At 44.1% G+C, this 19,693-nt stretch overlaps 1 protein-coding gene across 1 annotated transcript in view; it reads right to left on the bottom strand.

Annotated features, from left to right (window-relative positions):
- The window catches only part of FRMPD3 (FERM and PDZ domain containing 3), a 103,734-nt gene that overhangs the window by 5,470 nt on the left and 78,571 nt on the right, over window positions 1-19,693 (bottom strand). Inside the window, exons 11-13 of the mRNA XM_074278394.1 lie at window positions 18,839-19,018; window positions 15,072-15,216; window positions 605-1,426 (exon numbers count right to left, since the gene is read on the bottom strand). Of these exons, the coding sequence (XP_074134495.1) occupies window positions 605-1,426; window positions 15,072-15,216; window positions 18,839-19,018 (1,147 nt within the window). The remainder of the gene's footprint in view (window positions 1-604; window positions 1,427-15,071; window positions 15,217-18,838; window positions 19,019-19,693) is intronic.

The raw sequence follows: 19,693 nt of genomic DNA, 5'->3' as shown, positions 1-19,693 counted from the left end.
TGATCTCCCTCTCTTTCACTCCCATGGTAGCCTTGGGATTCCCTTGATTCCCTTGGATCTGAGGACCAAACAAGACAGGTGGTATAACATCTGGACTCAAGAAGATCTGAATTAAAACCTGGCTACACATCCTAGCTGTGTGACTGTGGGTAAGTCACTTACCCTTTTATTTGCCTCAGTTTCCTCATCTGTAAAATGAGGATAATCAGAGCATCTACCTCTCAGGGTTGTTATGAATATCAAATGAGATAATCATTATGAAGCACTTAGTGACCCTTAAAGCACCATATACATTCTAGTTCTTATCATAAAGACTCTCAAACTCTCAAGCGCAATCTGTGTTAGCTATTACTATCAAGATCATTGTCAGGGACATTTCTAGGGGATAAAACTTAAGAATGAGCCAGGGAGAGCTCCAGCTGGAGTCGCTGCCCTGGGAACACTTTCCCAGGGCTGTCTGGCCCGGGCATCACACAAATGCCCAGTTGGGGAGTCTCTCTGGTTAGATTTAATCCAGGGAATGGTGGTTCCACATGAGATGAAGCCTAGAGAGAAGGGAAAGAAGGCGAGAGAAAGAGAGAGGGAGAGAGGGACAGTTTATTACCTGCTGTCTGTGGGGGTGGGGGATGCGGACAGTCCTCTGCTGCTGCAAGAGCTTCCAAGGCTTGCAGGGTGGACACCAGGGCATCGTCTAGTTCCTGGGCATGGTCTCGGACAGTTCGGGTCTGTACACTGTCAATCAGAGTCACCGGGATCTCATCGTATAAGATTCCACACAAGGGTCGCCCTTGCTCCTGGCTTTGGGCCACTCGCCGCTTGGGATCATCCTCATCAGAACTGTTGTCCCGGAAACCTGGGGGTGGGGCGGCAATGGCAGGCAGCAAGGAAGTGCTCTCATCTTCCTCCTCTTCCTCTTCCTCACTTCCAGGGGGAGGGAGGGACATGAGATCCACCATATTGTCACAGGAAGTCCCAGGCCTCCTGTTCTTCCGGGAGCCCATCTGGTTCTTGAGCTTGGCTTTGCAGGAGTCGCAGTAGAAATTCAGGGCCTCAGCCCCAAGGGTATTATCTATGGTATAGGCCCGGGCTCTGCTGGTACAGGGCACCTGGACCGGCCTGGTCATGTCATAGTTGTTGGCAGCCTCACTATAACCCTGGCCAGAGCTTTTGGATGTTGGATCCGACTTGGTCCTGGGTCTGGTCTCCTCAAAGAAGATTAGATTCTCATTGATGTCTGTCTGGCTCTCCCTCTCCTTCCTCTGCTCCCGCATGTGGAGGTAGCAGAAACTGACAAGCTCTGAGTTGGCAGTTGGGAGGCCCTGCGAGCACGGCTTCCCAGGGCTGGAGACCATGCCGCCCACAAAACTACTCTCCTTCTTCCCCAGGTGGCCCCCAGAGACAGGGTGGTGGGCATTTTGCATGTAATCTAAACCAGAAAAAGAATGGAAGGGTCAGACCGAGCACCCAGGATTGCTGCTGAGCAAGGCTGTCCTACGTCCCCTTAGTAACACCAGCACCTCGCTCTGAGCCATCCAGCTAGGAGTTGAAAAGAGGGCCAAAGGAAAGGGCCCTCGCACTGAAGCAAGTGAGCTGTGTCAGTTCAGGAATCCTGGGTGGTGGCCATCCATAGGAACTGCCGCTAGGCCTGTTGCCTCTTGAAATGAGGAAAAGGCAGGCACGACCGGAACTCTTCTACATAGATATACCTAAAGAACTTGTGAAGTAGGCAAAGTTCTCTTTTACTCCCCTTTCTTAGCCCTTTCTACCCCATCTCCATAGAACCCATGCTCAAATGCTGTTTAGGGTCTCTATGGTCAGGAGCAAAACTATCTGATCCATCATTAAGAAGGTATAAAAATAGTGTTTACATTTTCAAAGAATAAGATTTATTAAGGAGCTCCAAGGAATAAATCACAATCGGGGAGATTTGCACTTGGGTTAAGGTGTCAAAGTTAACACCAAATAGGGGTAAACATGAGCAGATATTGTATGAGATTATAGTAGCTCCAAATCATTCCACTAACTAGCTGTGTGACCCTGGGCAAGTCCATTAACTGCTTTGGCCCTCAGTTTCCTCATCTTCAAAAAAATGAGAGGAGTTGTAATAAATAATGCCCCCTCCAGCTCTCCCACTTTATTACTCTATAAGCAAGCTTTTTATTTTGAAAAATGGAAAATGGAAAAAAAAATGTGAAGGCATTGACTTATGATAAAATTTACTCAACAGTGGTTGCAATACGACTTTAAGCACCCAGACACCCCCCTTGATCAGCATTTATTATTTTTCCCTAGGCAGAATAATATGGTAGCCAAAGGTTAGAGTGTAAGCTCACATGTCAAACACTACGTTCATAAGATAGCACAGTGCAATTGAAGAGAAAACAAGATTTGGAAGCATTGAACATGAGACCCAGCTAAACTAGATAAATTTGAGCGCTTTTGCAGATGGATCTAGAAAGAGGATAACAAATAAATGAGGAATGGAACAGCTCTGCCAGCATTTTTTACAGCAAGTTATTCTTGTTAGTAATAATGATGAAGCCGTATCCGAATTGTACCCAATATACAAGGTGAAAAAGCAATGATGGCATCTGAGATGATGAAGTCAGCAAGAGATACGACCGTAGGCTTTTAAGAGAGAAGTAGGGTAGGGAACTGGTAAGAATTCTGGACTCACGGAGTCTAGGTCAAATCTCAATTCGGATACATGCTAGCTATATGACCATAGCCTCAGTTTCCTCATCTGTAAAATGAGTACTTGCATGGTTAGTATCGGGAACATGCTTTGTCAAAAAGTATAGGCGTTATCATTCTTATGTGTAGATCTTTCTAACTTAACATGAGATGTTAAGTGGGAGGGCTTAGCCTTGGCATCTCATCCTTTGAGACCAACAAGTTCTAAGGTCCGGAGGTGGCAAGCTCAGGAGACAATGTGGTGAGCTCATCTGCTGAGTCTGCGTATCTATAAATGGGTAGGGGCTTTCGGAGAGAGGGAGGGAAGTCTGCGGCTAAGGCAGATGGGATTTTGTCTTTCCCGCTGTTTGAATATAGGTGAAATCTGGTAAAAATGAAAGAAAGCTGGGAATCATGAGAAAGCAAAAGACAAAGCCAAGGGCAAAAGATGTCACAAAGGGTGGCCCAAAGAGTGTAAGTAAAAGGGAGGAGGGGGATGTTATCGCCAGGTGCCCAGCCCCACTATCCCCACCTATGTTTTCTTGAAGCAGCCAGGGCCTCCTAAAGTACAGCTCACTGCAGAGTTGGCCAAGGGCTGATGGTAGCAGAGAATTACACAAGAATTACACGAGTTCTTTGGCCAACACTTCGAGAGAGCCTTCTGTATGAGGGATGCCCTGTGCCCATTGGCTCATAAGTCTAGGGCTGAAAGGAACCTTAGATGTCAGCATCCTCATTTTACAGATGAGGAAAAAGAATCAGAGAGAGGGTAAATGACTTGTCCAAGGTCATACAGCTAGTACGTGTCTGAGGTGGGATTTAAACCCAAGTTTTCATGACTCCAGGTCCACTGCCTTACCCACTGCACCATTCTTTCTATGTACGTCTCTAAACCTCCTCCTAGGTTATCTTGTGTGGTTATAAAGTCCTCTCTTTCTCTCTTCCCCAGCCAACACTTTGAAAATGCATTCATTTCAGGAATCACCTGAATCCCATCTCCACCAGGAAACCTTCCCAGACTTCCCAAGAGAGAACTGAATTTGTACCAGATGACCTCTAGGGTTCCGTGCAGTTCTAATACTTCATAAATCTAGAAGCAAGCTATTTTCTTTGAAAAATAGGACATAAAAAAATGAGGGCATTTGTTTCTTCCCCCTCCCCTCCACCCAATTCCAGTGGGTCTGTAATCTCACCGATGGGGGGGGGGGTAATTCCTTCCAACAATTCAGATCACCATCCCTCCGTACCTATCTATCCTGTGGGACTCTCATACACATCCTCCCCTAAATCTATTATGGAGCCTCCACTCACCATGCTGATGGTTGTCTTCTAGATCTCTTGACACTGAATGGGCATCAGTGGAGTGCATGGTCTGCTCACTGATTATTCTTCACTCTTGCTTTTTCTAGTCATAGGAGTCTTTGATGACTCTATGCTACTTTCCCTGGTTAAGTCCTTGTTTGTAATGTGTCGCAACCTGCTCTCCTTCACCACGTGCCTCTCCTTTGCCCTCTGGATTATCCTCATCTTTAGTTCCTTGGAGACTATGTCACCTGATGACTCACAGTCATAGGAACTCACCAGAATATTGGGTGCTAAAAAGACAGGCCTTTGTTTCAGGGAGAAGTTGGGGGTCATTCAAGGCGCTGTGCTGTTTCCCCAAAGCAATCCATTCCACTCTCCTTCCTGTTCAGTTCTGGGTCCAGCTCCTTGTCCATTTGCAGCATCTGTCCAAGCTCTACATACCAGTGGACAAGCTCTATGGGTAGCCGGTTCAATTGCATACCACAGCCTGGACAATGAGCATCCTTCATCCACTTGGTTTTCCCTGTTTGGATAGTTAGGCTAAACTCTCTTGAGTGATTATGGATCATAGGTAGGAGGCACTGAAGTGTTCCAGGGCCTGGTAAAATCAGCACAATGTCATCCCAAACAGGAGCAACTGCAGGACCTCAACACCCATAGGGAATCCTTTATTTACTTGGACTCTGCATGGAACTTCTTCCATAACAGTGGGGAGCAATTTTGGATGAGCATGTGATTCTGTGTTTTATACCTCATGGGATATGAGTAATCAGTTGTGGAACAAAGTTCTATTTTCTGTAACATTTCTCAAGAAATCTTATACAATTTTGATATACGCACATGGGAAAAACTTTGTTGTAGGAAAGTTTTTATGGCGTTTTGTCCTATTAAGTGAAACAGGTTTTTATAGTCCACAAATAATGAGCACGGGGGAAATATTGTGTTTTCTAGCCCCTTGAGAGTGATTCTAAAGATGGTGTTTGTTGTGGCCCATTTTCTGTAGAAACCTACCTGTTTTCTTCCCTTGGTTGAGGAGTGTAAATTATTCACATATGAAAGGGAAAGACATGGAAAAATGGGCATACTGGTCAGTGATGATTAATAATATCGCAGTTGACTTCCCCCTAGCCCTCTCACATACACCCTTGGTACCTTCCTAGTTTTCAGATACCTTGAGAACTAATTCTTCAACATCCTCAAAATTGTGTCATCTTCAGCATGGATCACCTCTATTTATACATGATTTAATCCAGCCACTTTTAGCATCATTGTTCAGAGCCACTGTCATTTCCTCAAGAAGCACATCCAAGACTGATATTAGAATCCTAATGTGGTAGTTGCATTGTCTTTGATGGTGAAAAGCAATGTAAATTTTTTTTGCAGATCTTTTCCTCTTTCCTATCTTTGTTGTCCTTTCATCTTCATCCTCATATACTCTCAAGATGATTTTGCTTAGTTGGATCTCTCACCAAACTTTCTTTAAACTGGTTTTCCCCCTCCATTGCTTCTCACTATTTTATGAAATGAAAGTGCCAGGAGTATGCTGGAGACAACTCATACTGACTCTGGAACCAATTGTTAAGTTTTCCCTATGAGCCTTTACACCTCAGAAACTAGCAAATACTACAAATCAAGTCTTGATTTATTGTTTTATTGTCTAGACTTAAGAAAGTGATGAAGAAAATGGTAATAATGTAGACTAAAATGAAAAGTGTATTGAGGGTACTTTTTTTTTCAGTGAGCCAGTGGTTAAACATCTATCAGTATACTACCAGATACTGTTCATAATCTTCCACCATCCTCTATAAGATTTTACAAATAAATTTGTGTTCTAAACCAATGCTGTCTTTGCTCTGCTTGTCTTTAGCAAGGAGATCATCAATGTTTGGCAGCTGAGATCATTTCCAGGCTCTTTTGGTGTCACTGTTATGGTCACTGATTTATTTGAATTCATCATAGTAAAGTAATATAATCAGTGTTACTGTCTGTTCCTTCATCCATTTCTTATTAGGTCAGTTTGTAATTGTCTTACTGATATTTCTGTATTATGTTAAAAATCTCAATATATTCACCAAAAAAGTGGTCCAAGTCTATCATCTGCCAACAATTTGGAACAGTACATACAGAAAAAAAAGGCTTCACGCATTAAGTTATGCCCTAATTTTTTTTACAACCATTGCTCGTAAAAAATAACCATTAGATATTGTCTATGTTGTTTAACATTACCTAGTGCCTCGATGACAGACCTGGAACAGTATAAATAAATGGGAAGCAGCCCTTCAACAGAGGGCTCTCCTGCAGTCTTGGCCAGTGTAGCAACATATGTGATATAGCCATTTGGAGAATAGTAATTGCATCTCCCAGAATCCAGATCCTCTAGTCAAGGACCCGGATGTGTACATTTACTTGCCAATATCCTTTTCATTCTCTAGCCCTTTAGGCAAGATGACTTTTGCTTTTGCTTTCACTTTTAATTGATGATACTCCTTATATGAACCACTTTCCCTCAGTGATACTGCTTTTACTTTTATTTAAATTTGTCTTGCCTCAGTGATACTGCTTTTACTTTTATTTAAATTTGTGTTGCCTCAGTGATACTGCTTTTACTTTCATTTAAATTTGTGTTGACTGGTTCTCTTGAGAAATCTCGAATCCCCTCAGAACAATTCTGTGTCTTCTTCTATATTTGCTCTCTGTTCTAGTTTGAAGTTAATTTTTACCTTGGCTCTGACAAGTTGGCAATCTGGCTTTCCACAGATAGTTGCTACAGGAATGACTCTCACCTCTCTATTGAGTCATTTCATGTCTGTTAAAACATGATCACTCTCTTTTTAATTTTCTTTTTTACATTATCATTTATTATTTGTAAATCTGGTGCCTCCCAATTCTTTTCTCGAAGCAGTTTGTGACACTTGGGCATAAGGCTTCTGTGTGATCTCCATGTTTCTCTCATTCCTTATTTCTGACTCATATCTTCTGGTATGTTTCCCCTCATCCCCTATGCCAATCTTTGCATAGATCATTGAGTATCAAAGTAGAGGGATAGGGATAAAGGCTGGATGAGGAGACTCCTTCAATCAATCCACACTGGGCACCTTCTCTGCTACTTACACTCTAAAGGAGAGTTGCCTAGAGCATTGGGGAGTGAAATGACTTATCCAGGATCATTCAGTCAGTATATGTCAGAAGGAGGGTCATACATACCAAAGTATATGTTGACTGAATTTAGCTACTTCTTGGGCCTCTGCAATCAATGGTGAAATGTGAGATGTCGTTATTTTCAGAGATTTTTGGGGCAAATACTTACCACGGGCACTGTGATATGGAACAAACAGATGTTCCATGACAATGTTTCTCATGGTTTTTGCACACAAGATAAAACCGACTCTTTTTGTTTGCTTCTGCAATGGGCAACCATGAGCCGTCCTTCCATTTCCCTGCCATTTCTGATTCTCTTCAGATTTCATTTATTGTGAGAATGCAAGGCCTCGCGTGAATTAATTCCTCCAGTAGTTATGACCACCCATTGGTCATGTTTAGAGGACCCACAACTAAGCTAATATTTATAGATATGTCTAAAAACAGGATGATTCTAAGCGACCATCACATTCAGGAAACGTCTCTCGAGCACTTATTTAGTGCTCAATGTTTAGCATCATGCTAAGTGCTGGAGATAATGCCCTCAAGGAGCTTTCCGTCTAAGGGAGAGACAACATGCAAAAAATATAGCTACAAAGCTATATGCAAGATAAATAGGAAATGATTACAAGAGGGAAAGCGCAGGAATTAAGAGGGATTGGAAAAGTTTCCTGAAGAAAGCAGGATTTTAGTTGGAATTTAATGGAAGTCAGAGAGGTCAATAGTGGGAACCGAGGAGGTAGAGTATTCCAGTCATGGAGGCCAGCCACAAAGAATACCTGGAGCCGAGAGATGGAGGCACTTATTCGTGGAATGTCCAGGAGACCATGAGCACCGGATGGAAGAGTATGTGATGGAGAGGTAGAAGACGCCCGGAAAGGTAAGAGGGGAATAGATGATAAAGGGCTTTCCAAGCCAAACAGAGCATTCTGCCTTTGCTCCTGAAGGCAATGGGGAAACCCTGGAATCTATAAAGCAGCAGCTAATGGGCCCAGATTTGGGTCTTAGGAAAATCACTTGGGTGAATGAATGGAGAATGTACTGGATGGAGTGGGGAGAGCCTTGAGGCGGGCAGACCCCCCTCCCCAAGCAGACTATTGCAAGAGTCCAGGGATGAGATATTGAGGGCCTGGATCAGAGTGGTAGTGGGGGCACTATCAGAGGAGAAAAGGGGGCATATCCAAGAGATGTTGCAAAGACGAACTCAGGAGGCCTTAGCACCAGATTATATATGGGAAATGAGAGAAAATGAGGCATTCAATCCCATCTCCAATAGTAAAGAAAGTCAAAGAATTCATATAACCAAATAAAGATCTTAGCAGCAGGCCTTGGGGTACGTTGATCTCTCTTTGTTCTTCGGGCACTATAGAGCACTTAGCTAGCCACTTTTGAGGGAGGTGAGAAATGACATGGGAAATAGGGCGAGATTACATTGCAGGCTGAGTGTAAGGGAATGGAGAGGAGCTTCATTCTGGAAGTTCCAAGGCTGGAATGATGGCCAGATATTAGAATCTCATTTTTAGGATTCTTAATATTACCATGTTTTTCATGATCTATGATGTAATGGTGATTTAGTAACATCTGGATCCAAATGGACGGAGTTTCCAGGTGGGATAAACTCAGACAAGGAGCCTTTTCTATATATGCCCCTGCTTTGCACAGAGTAAATACTTAGTAAATCATTCATTCATTCATTCATTCATACTGAAATAATGTAGAGTATCCAGGCCTCAGGTAGCCTTCAAAGAAATCGACAATGAGTTTATCCATAAACTCCTAAAGAATGTTACATTTGTAGGGGCTTTATCTGGTATATAGATTTTTTTTTAGTTTTGGGGAGATTATATATCAACTTTAAAAATTAACCTTGCTTTTTCATTAGTGCAGAAAACTTGTAGTAAGGAAACTCTCTTTACCAATCAGGATAAGCCAGAACTTGCTCTGCAACTTTGAGTCTCAGCTTCCTGGGGCACTGAGCCAGTAAGTGAATTATGCAGGGTACAGCCACGTTTTACTGACTCTAAAGTAATCTGAATCTGAATATCTGTCTGTTTGTCTCTCTGTCTCTGTGTCTCCTCTGTCTCTTTCTGTCTCTCTGTATCTCTCTCTCTCTCTGTGTCTCCTCTCTTTCTCTGTTTTGATCTCTCTCTCTGTCTCTCCATCTTTATCTCTGTCTCTGTGTCCTTTCTCAGTCTCTTTCTGCTTCTCTGTCTCATTCTCTATGTCTATCTGTCTGGGTCTCTGTCTCTCTCTTTCTTTGTCTTTTTGTCTCTGTGTCTCTCTATCCCTCTGTGTGTGTTTTTCTCTCTGTGTCTTTGTCTGTCTCTCTATCCCTCCCTCTCTCTGGTCTCTCTCTCTCTCTCTCTCTCTCTCTCTCTCTCTCTCTCTCTCTCTCGGTCTCTCTCTCTCTCTCTCTCTCTCTCTCTCTCTCTCTCTCTGGGTCTCTCTCTCTCTCTGTCTTTCTCTCTCTCTGTCTTTTCTCCTCTCTCTCTCTCTCTCTCTCTCTCTCTCTCTCTCTCTCTCTCTCTCTCTCTCTGGGTCTCTCTCTCTCTCTGTCTTTCTCTCTCTCTGTCTTCTCCTCTCTCTCTCTCTCTCTCTCTCTCTCTCTTCTTTCTCTCTCTCTTTCTCTCTCTCTGTCTTTCTCCTCTCTCTCTCTCCTCTCTCTCTCTCTCTCTCTCTCTCTCTCTCTCTCTCTCTCTCTCTCTCTCTCTCTCTCTCCATCAGCTGTTTGATTATTAGGCCATACTGAGCCTAGTTCATTTGGCATTGCTGGTTCCCTGAAGATTTTTTCTGTCTTTTTTCTGTTCTATAAGATACAACTGACAGTGTTGGTCGTTGTCCAATGGCACTTTTCCTGAACAGACCAATTGCTGTTTCCCTAAACCTTTTATCCAATGGCATATAAAGTGCAAATGATGTGTGCGCAATGTCAGTGACAGGCAGCTGTTGTTAAGTACTTGGATTGTCATGATACATGGCAATAGAACTGGGCTAACGTAGCACCCATTGCTACACACTGGAACCGCTGGAAAATTGGTCTGCACGAGCTAACTAGGACGGTTACGGTTCATTTTAGTGGTATCTGAGATACTGAGATGAAGATATGAAAAGGGCCTGCCGAGAGTGATCAGGAAGGACGACAGAACAACGTCTCCAACTTAGCAATTTGGAGTAAGGGTACATTTTGTATCCTCAAAGAGTTTAAAGCTTGAAGATGTCCGGGAATGAATTACTTGACTTCCCTCTTCCACCCCCAGCATGCAGCCACAAAGAGGGAAGCAGAAGAGATCACAAAGCATGGACTGGGAGAAAGAATAGCACCTTCGGAGCGATATCAATGTAGGTCTGTTGGTGCAAATACAAGAGATCCACTAAGGGAAATCAAGATTCTTCTCGAGGGGACAATCTTAATTCTTCGGGGTGGAGTGTTTGAGTCCTGCCTACAGCACATCGCTAGACTAGAGTAATACAGCAATGGTAATAAAGGACTCACGATAAAAAAAATGGAGGAAGCCCATGAAAAGTCTCAGGAGCCCCATATTCGAGTTCATTTGTGTCCTGAAACTGCAGAATCCTGACATGACCAAGTACCCAATTTAGGAAAGTGGGAGATTGTACAGTAAGTTTATGTCTAATTGACCAATACTTTGCAGCAGGAGGGAGAAGAGGCCTTCTGGGAATTTGAGTTGTGTATGAAAAAGATGCTTCAGAGACTTGTGGCCAAAGTGTCATCATCAGATCAGAGAATCTGAGACGCAGAGCCGGAATGGACCTTAGGGGGCCCTCTAGTCCAATTTTCCAGAGGAGAAAACTGAGGCCCAGGGAACTTTAAGTGATTTGCCTAGGGTCTCTCAGGGATGGTATTTGAATCTCAGTCTTCCTGCCTCCAAATCTAGCATCAACATCACAGATTTTGAATTGGAACGGCCAGTAGGGTTTTTAATGTGGAGATCTGTGTCTAGATTTTAGGGCATTTGTGAGCTTGGGAAGGAAAAAAAAAGGACTTCTAAGTTTTCAACCAATCTCTAACTTTAGTTATTTTAAATTATAATCTAAATTAGTATTTTCTTCAATTATGAATTTAAAAAATGTTTACAAATGTTTTACAGATTTCACCAATCTGCCAAAGGGGTCTCTGCCACTAACAAGGTTAAGCAGACCTGTTTTAGAAGCCACTGAGTCCCATGCCCTCATCTGACAGGTGAGGAAACTGAAGCAAGAAAGATTAGTTTGCTCAAGGTCATACAGCTTATGAGGCAGGATCTGAACTCAAGTCCAGGGCTCTATCCTCCATGCCAATTAGCTGCGTTGGGGTCTGCATACGGACAGCAGGGAGACAAATCGGCCAAAGCAGATGGACGGCCAATAAGGATATGTGGGCATGCTTAAGCAGAGAGGAGCGTGGTTTGGACATGATGAACTATTAAGGACAGTGGATGTCTTTGAGGATAGGGCAGTGGGGGGGGGGGAGAGAGAGAGAGAGAGAGAGAGAGAGAGAGAGAGAGAGAGAGAGAGAGAGAGAGAGAGAGAGAGAGAGAGAGAGAGAGAGAGGGATTGTTAAGTGGCAAAGAGACAGCTCCTTCTGAAAGGGCCACAGAGAGAAAAGGAGAGATTACTTTGCATAACAGATTCAAGTTCTGGAGTTGCCGAGGACTGAAGTGATGGGCAGAATTGCTCCTCTCAGAGGGGCATGAGTGGGGGTGAGGGTGAGAGTTGGGGGGCAAGCATCAGCAAAGGGCTCTCAGAGAACTGAACCGTATTGGGTTCCAAGCACTTAACACAGTGCTTACACAGTGCCTGGCATACAGCAGGCCCGGAATAGATGCTTATCGAATAACTATGAATGTGGGTTAGCTGGATTTCTGTCTATTATGTGCTGAGTACACACAGGAGCAGAATTGGCCTTGGGTTTATTAGAAAGTGCCATCTCATAAAGCAGCATTGAGAAATAGAGGCAGAACTGTCATGTATCAGCCAGGGTCCTGAACAACTTAAGCCATCCCTTTCCACTTATTCACAGGAACTCATGTGGAAGTGACAGGAAAGAAGATATTGAGGGTCCTGCTATGCCAGAAAGTGTATCTCAAGTAACAATTATATCCCAGTCATTTTATAAAAGATACCTAAGACATGGATTTCCGTAGCTTGTGCGGGGCCTAAAGCCTCTGTAGAGTGATGGTCACCCATGTAACAATAACTAATAGCAGCGGTACGGTGCTTTATGTGACATTTTACACATAATTTCTCCCTGAATCCTCACCACGAGCCTGTGAGGTGGGTGCTACTATTAACCTCATTTTACAGATGGGGAGCTGAGGTTGAGAGAGGATAAGTAACTTTCCCAGATTCACACAGTATCGCAGGCAGATTTTGACCTTGAGTCTTTCTCCCTTCAAGAGTACTGTGTCAGCAAGTACCTACTGCCAACCACATTTGGGTTTTATGGATGAGAACTTGACGTCACCTAGGAAGGCCATAGGCATTAGAGAGGGACACGCCACAGCCTTGGTACACAGGGTGGCAAAGAAGCATCAAATCTGCCCAGCACCACAAGGGAAGATCCAAAGAGACAACACTGACTCTTCTCCAATGAGCTTGAGAATATCCAAGTGCAAGGCCAGGAGAGCTCTCACAGTCTGAGTGAGGCAGAGGCTAGACCAATGGAACAACACAGAGAATCCACTGAGAAGATGCTCAGCTTTTGCTAGAGAAGCTTCAGGAGACTGCCCTTTATAGACTCAAAACCAACTCAACCAGTCAATAACATCATCAAGGAGTCTGCTTGCCTTCCTCAAAGTGAAAAGACCAGAGATATCTGAAGGTAAATAGACTATTGGGCTTTGAGAAGGAAAATGGATCCGTACAATTGTCTGGAGGCCAAGATACTGTGGACTGCTCCTGAGGCATCGTGCCCCATGGTGGATATCTCCATGGCAGAGGAAGATTAGGAAAAGATGGCGTCATCAACTCCAGAGGAGGGTTCAGTGCAGAGCCTAAGAATTTGGGGCCACTTTTCAATGGCTTATGGAGAAGGGGCATGGACTATTCAGAGGTGTATTTCCTTCCATTTTTGAAAGATTGTCTTATCTTTCCTGATGTCCTGTTTTACCATCACAATCAATTCTGATTCTTAGCCTGACCCTCCCTCCCATCCCTCAACTCTTCCCTGGAACCGAACCCTCCTTTGGAACACATTTCAAACATTCATCAAGAACACTCAATTCAACAAATGCCCAATTCCGATTCCGACGGTGTACATATGACCCTGAAATCCCTCAGCTTTCTGAGGCGAAAACGAAGAATGGTTCATTCTCTGTGCTCTGGGATCAAGATGAAATTTCACTTACTCAGAGTGCGGCTTCCATTTAATATTCTGTACAAAATCTTCTGTACTTTATTTCTGTCATTGTATATTAATAGATAGCATTCCCCTGGTTCTGCTCACTTCACTTTGTATCAGTTCATATCATTCTTACATGGTTCTCCAACTCCCCATTTCTCGCTTGGATCTAGATCTGTGATTTCATTGGTGTAAGGAACCTCTGGCGGCATGGGTTCTGCCGTGTATGGGCACTGAAGAGTTAAATAACTTACCCAGGGTCACATAGCCAATGGAGATGGCACTTCCTGCTCTGAAACTTCCTCTGCATTTCTGACTACATAATAATATTCCACTGTATTTATATACCATAGTTTGTTCGGCCATTGATTGATATCCTCAGTGATGGGCACTCAATTTATTACCGTTAAAAAGTGCTGCTTAGAATATGTCGGTGTAGACTGAACTTTCCCTTCCATTTTTAATCTCTTTGGGGATACGTGCCAATAGTGGCAACACTGGGCCCAAAGTTATCAACAGTTCAGCGACTTTTTGGGTAGGATTCCACATTCTTTTCTAAAACGGTCGGCCTGATTCCTAGCTGCACCAACCTATCTTTCCACAGGCCCAAACTGTGCGGATTCCTGGTTTGGGCCCCTGTGAGAAGTCTGAATCAAATCCCCAAAAGCCCAAATCAAATCCACCAATTGCTCATCTAAGTGTTCGGCTTCAACGGCCTGTTTGAAGGCCCAGATTAGGTGTGTGGCCTTTCCTCTGAACGGTTTTATCTCAAGTAGAATCACAAGGGTGACGGGGTTGTTTGTACCTCTCTGATCTGCCAAGCATTTTGTGGGTTTGTTAATAATGTCAGATGCTCTTTTGCTGGGCAGGACTATGTCTTTCTACCTTAAGCTCTGCACAGGGTTGTTGTGTGCATGGCTGGGGCTCAATGGGGATGACGGCCAGTTTAGAGGAGGTTCACCTGCAAAGAAGCACACTCATTCATGGGCAGGTTAAAAACCTGGCTGCTTTGCTACAGTCCCTCCTTTTGATGTGTTGATTGAGAAGGTGGCATCCCCAGAAATCATCCCTCCCCATCCCACACAGTCGCATGGCAATTATAATTTCTATAGCACATTACAAATCGCAAGTTTTTTGTTTATAATGAAACCACAAGGTGGGTTGTATAAGTAACTCATTGGTAAACCCATTTTACAGATGAAGAAACTGATTGCAAGTGTAGTTCTCTTTCTATATCACCACATAATCTCTTATACTAGGCAAACAGTATTATAGTCGTTGTAGATTATTATATGTTATTCCTCTGGTTTGCTCACTTTACTCCATATCAGTTCATGTCATTCTTAACATGGTTCATCAAATTGCCAAATGACTATTTTCCCAGTAGGTAACATGTAGATTACCATGACCAAGAAGCCCCAGAGAATGATGGTCAAAGGGTCTGCGGACCTACTTCATTCAACAAAGACACCAGGCTGTGTCCAGGCAGCCCAGGGCAGTCCATCTTTGACAGGTGGGAAACCCAGGGAGATGACTCTAAGACACTGAGGCAGCCACAGCCCCCATACCATTGGACCCGCGCCATGGCACACATACAACGGAGGCTGAGCCCTACCTGCCTTGTTCATTGAAGATGGAGGAGGCTGGCTGGGAGTCTTGGAGAACATCATTTTCCTCGAATCCAACAGGAGACGGCAGTACCCCGCAATCAGGCAGGCGAAGTTGGTGGCTTCGGGCCATTCCATCAGCAGGACCAGAGGCTGGGAAGAAGATAACACAAGACTAAATTATTCATATACTTTAACATATTTAACATATATTGGACTACCTGCCATCTAGGGAGGGGGTGGGGGGAAAGAGGGGAAAAGTTGGAACAGAAGGGTCAATGCTGAAAAATTACCCATAAATCAAAAGCTATTTTAAAAAGCCTTTAGGGAAACTGTTCTGCTTCCAAAAAGCAGAGATTCTTTTTGTTGTTGTTTGCTTGCATTTTATTTTGCTTCACTTTTTCTCTTGTGTGGCACGATAATTGTATAAATATGTGTCTATATATTGGATTTAACATATATTTCTCCCATGTTTAACATATATTGGACTACCTGCCAGCTAGAGGAGGGCAGGAGGAATTGGAGGTGGGGGGAACACAGGATTTCACAAGGGCTAATGTTGAAGAATTGTCCATGCATATGTTTTGGAAGATAAAAAAAAATTAATAAAAAAAGACTAAATCATTTCCAAGATAAGGATGATATGTGTGTAGAAGCACTTTGTGCAAGGATGGGGAAACCAGGAGAATTCAGTGGACTTGCCCAAAGACAAAATCTATATCTTCTGCCTTCAAATCCGGTGTTCCTGACTTAGCCAGCCAATGTCTACTGAATGAAAAAGTGACTTGGCTGAAGAAAGAGCTGACTTTCTGCACCTCAAAACTCTGTCTCTGTGTCAGATACTTTCATTCCTTATTTCTTCCCTTTTCCTCACTTTTCAGGGTTTTTTGTTTTTTTTTTGAGCATGTATTGCTTTCCCCCATTTGAATATAATCTCCTCAGGGCCAGGTACTGGCTGTTTTTTGGCCTATATTGTATCCCAGTGGCTGGCATATAGTAAGCACTGTATAAATGCTTGTTTCCTTTTTTTCCCCTTGCTTGTTGTCACTCGCTACATAACCGGCCTTTCCTTTCCTCGTCCTATATTTCCAGAATGCTCAATTTCAGGTCATTTCCTGAGCACAAGTCAATTTCACCTGTCACCGAGTGTGTCTGAATTGCCATTTGGGTTAACCAGAATAGGCTGAAAAAATGGGAAATGGATAAAGAAAAAAACCTGATTCCGATTGTTACCATTTCCTACACAAGTTTAATCAGCGGAAAGCAATGGTGTCAATGAGAAGGCCAAAAGAGCCCACTCAATCTCCTTATCAAATAGTTACTCATGACAGTTTAAGTGAAACACCAATTTCGAATATAATCTCCTATGTAAAACATTTCAAGAACATGGGGAACAGCAGTGGAGAAAATTCTGCTTGGTAGAAGGCTTGATCGGTGATATCTAATTCAGCAACTGGTAATTTTAATTCTGTGATTCTTGGTGATATAGCATTTAATCTCAACGAACAGACAAGTATTAAGTGCCTACTGTGTGCAAGGATGAAGTAATGCCTGTTTTGGAGGAGCTGCCATTCTCCTGGAGGTATTCAACTTGTACGAGAGGAAGTAATAATGACCGTATAAATGGAGAGATTTCACCGACAACTGGGAGGGATTGTAGAAGGCAGGGATTTTAAAAGGCAAAAGAGTGGAGGGGGAAAGTGCAACGCTATTTATAGGGAAGATATGGTAGGCTAGTTTAACTAGAACAGTGAATGAAGAAGAGGAGTCATGAGATAAGACTGAAATCATAGGGAGAAGCGAGATTGGGAAGAGCTTTAGATGCAAAAATGATTTTGTATTTGATCTTAGGGAAATAGGGAGCCATTGAAGATTTCTGAGGACAGTCACATGGTCAGATCTATATCTTGGGTGGCTTTGTAACACACAATGATCTCACGTGTCACAAGATGAATTTTAGGGTTAGCAAACATGCTGAGCACGTTGAAGGGACATCTGGAAGACCTTGTCTATGGGGAGTCTTTTCTGTTGGACCTTGCACTGCCATTCTCCATGATTTTGGGGGCATGCAGGATTGTCTGTTTCTCTGCCTCAATTAATATGAGTAATTAGTCAGTCAGTTGACATTTGCTAAGTGCTTACTATATGCTGATAAATCACTGAACAAAGTTATTTCTGTGGCTGCAAGGGCTCAAAAGATCCCGGATCCTGAGGAGGTTCAGAAGCCATCTAGGCCAAACCTAGATGTGTGGCTAAAGTCGCACAGATAGATAGTAGCTGAGGTATATCAAGAAATCTCACAAGATCTTGTCTATGCATAGGAGATACTGCTTGTCTCTTTTATTACAGCTTGTTCTGCTCTGATAAATCAAGTGACTTTTCTTTAAGGCAGCTCTTTACAACTATGTCATTTTATCGTCACAACAACTTTGGGAGGTAAGATACTATTATTATTCCATTTTACAGATGAAGAAACTGAGGCAAAGGTGAAGTGACTTGCCCAGGGTCATGCAGCTGTCTAAGGATGGTTTTGAACTCATCTTCCCAATTCCAGGACCGCTACACCACCTAAAAGCCACCTAGCATTTATATAGCACCTACTATGTGCCAGGCACTATGCTAAGCACTTCTTAGCAGGGTTCTCCTATCTGCATGATACATATCGCATCCATCCCCTTCTCTCCACTAACACTGCCTCCATTTAGTTCAGAACTGCATTATCTCCCCGACTATCATTACAATGGTTTCTGTCTCTGGCTCCAGTTTGTCCTTTCTCCAAAATCCCCTCTCCAGCCAGTCAGCAAAGGGATCTTCCTGAAGTTTAGCTCTGACTACATCATTAGTCTGCCCCCCAAAATTGCTGTAGGGCTCCCTCTTGCCTCCTAGATCAAATACAACCTTCCTGTTGGCTTTGGTGACTCTTCCATGCCTGCTTACCTTTCCAGACTAATTGTAACTAGGTCTACTTCACATATAATAAGTGCCAGCAAAACTAGACTAGAATGATGGTCATCACACTCAACCTTCCATTTCCCACCTCCGGGCCTTTGCATAAGCTGTCCCCCTTGCCTAAAATGCGCTCCACCTTCCCTCTTGCCCATTGGGGACTGGCTTCTTTCAAAGCTCACCTCCTATGGGAAGAGTCTCCCTGAAAATCACTTTAGATCTATTTAATTTTTAAGTATTGTTCCCCCCCCCCCAATGGCAGGTAATGGTGGGGAGGATTTCACTCTTGTCTTTGAATCCCTTTGTACAAAGCTTGGCACTTGTCGAATGACTCAGTATTAGAGATGTAAAGGCTGATCTGGGTACAGCCAGAGCCTGTGACTTCCAAGCCGGCGCTTCTTACAGAGCGTCTGCCTGCCTCCCATGAGTCAATGGTGAATCAGTAATGGATAGAGTTCCACTCAAGCTCCGGAAGCTTCTCTCCTAATTAAGTGCCTCCTAATTAAGTTTGTTGAGACTGGAAGCTCTTTGTGCACAATGCCTAACATATGGGGTGGGGGAGAAGCAATTAAAAAGTGCTGATGGCAGGGGAGCCCCAGGAAGGGAGAGACCTCTGAAGATGGGTCACCGGGTCATTTTACCTACACTCTTACAGTTCCACACACTTCTTGTCCCTGACCCCAGCAAATGATGCGCCCCTTGTGGGGGCATCTGTCAGGACAGGGAGGGAGTCTGAAACTGCCGTCCTAGGGCCGCTTCCATGAGCGATACCAGATCCCTAAGGCTTGATTCAAACAGAACGCTGTTGCTTCGCCTCCCGAGCGCTCACCTTAGCGTCTAAGATGCTGGTCTCTACCCGGGCTACGCCTTGGTTCTCCTGGAACAGCTGGATCTTGCTGATTTTGCTGAACTCGGACAGCACAGTGGTGAGATTGGTCTTGAGATCAATCACGTGGCTGATGCCATGCCGGGGCCCCACCAGGAGGGTTGTGGCAGAATGTTTCTCGTCCTGCCGGGCGGGCGACCCCAGGCACATGCATTCAGATCATTCACAGCCAGGGGTAGAGGAAGCGGGAAGACATGAAGAGGAAGGAGACATGAAGAGGGGCTGTGGGGCAGCTCTGCTGGAGAAGGGCAGGGTGGGCTGACTCTAGTGGTTCTTGTTGCCAGGCCCAGAGGGTAGCTGGGAAGAAGGGCTGGTTTGACCATTCCACCACAAGGTGAGTCTAGCTAGGAAGTCCCAGGCCCATCCTCATATTCTCCATGAGACCGTTCAGGTCTCGGATGTCTCCCTGGCCCCTTCCTTCCCTTCGTCCCAGAAATGTGGCTCCAGAGATTGTAACCATTTAGGCCTGTGGTGACCCCCAGCCTGGCTGACCCAAATAATGAAGGGGGCAAAGCCTGTCTTCAGGGCCTCCCACCCCTGCTTTGGCGCCCCGCCCACCCGGTTCCCCTCCTGTTAGTGCCCTTGTGCAGGGGTCGTGTCCTCCCATGCAGCATCGCATCCAGAACTTCCCCCCATTCAAACTTACCTGTCCCATCCTGAGTCCCAATCCCTCAGGGCCCTGCTGGGAACTAATCTGCTAAACTCGTTTCTGAGAAGGGAATGGCTGATCATGGCTTAACGTGTTCCATCCCCCCCACCTCAGCCCCTCAGATACATTTGCTTCTTTGAAAGAATCAT

Source organism: Sminthopsis crassicaudata, chromosome X, assembly GCF_048593235.1.
Source record: "Sminthopsis crassicaudata isolate SCR6 chromosome X, ASM4859323v1, whole genome shotgun sequence".
In the NCBI taxonomy this organism is placed as follows: domain Eukaryota; kingdom Metazoa; phylum Chordata; class Mammalia; order Dasyuromorphia; family Dasyuridae; genus Sminthopsis; species Sminthopsis crassicaudata.
Note: the sequence above shows the minus strand (reverse complement) of the source record. Positions and strands in the feature narration are given on the sequence as shown.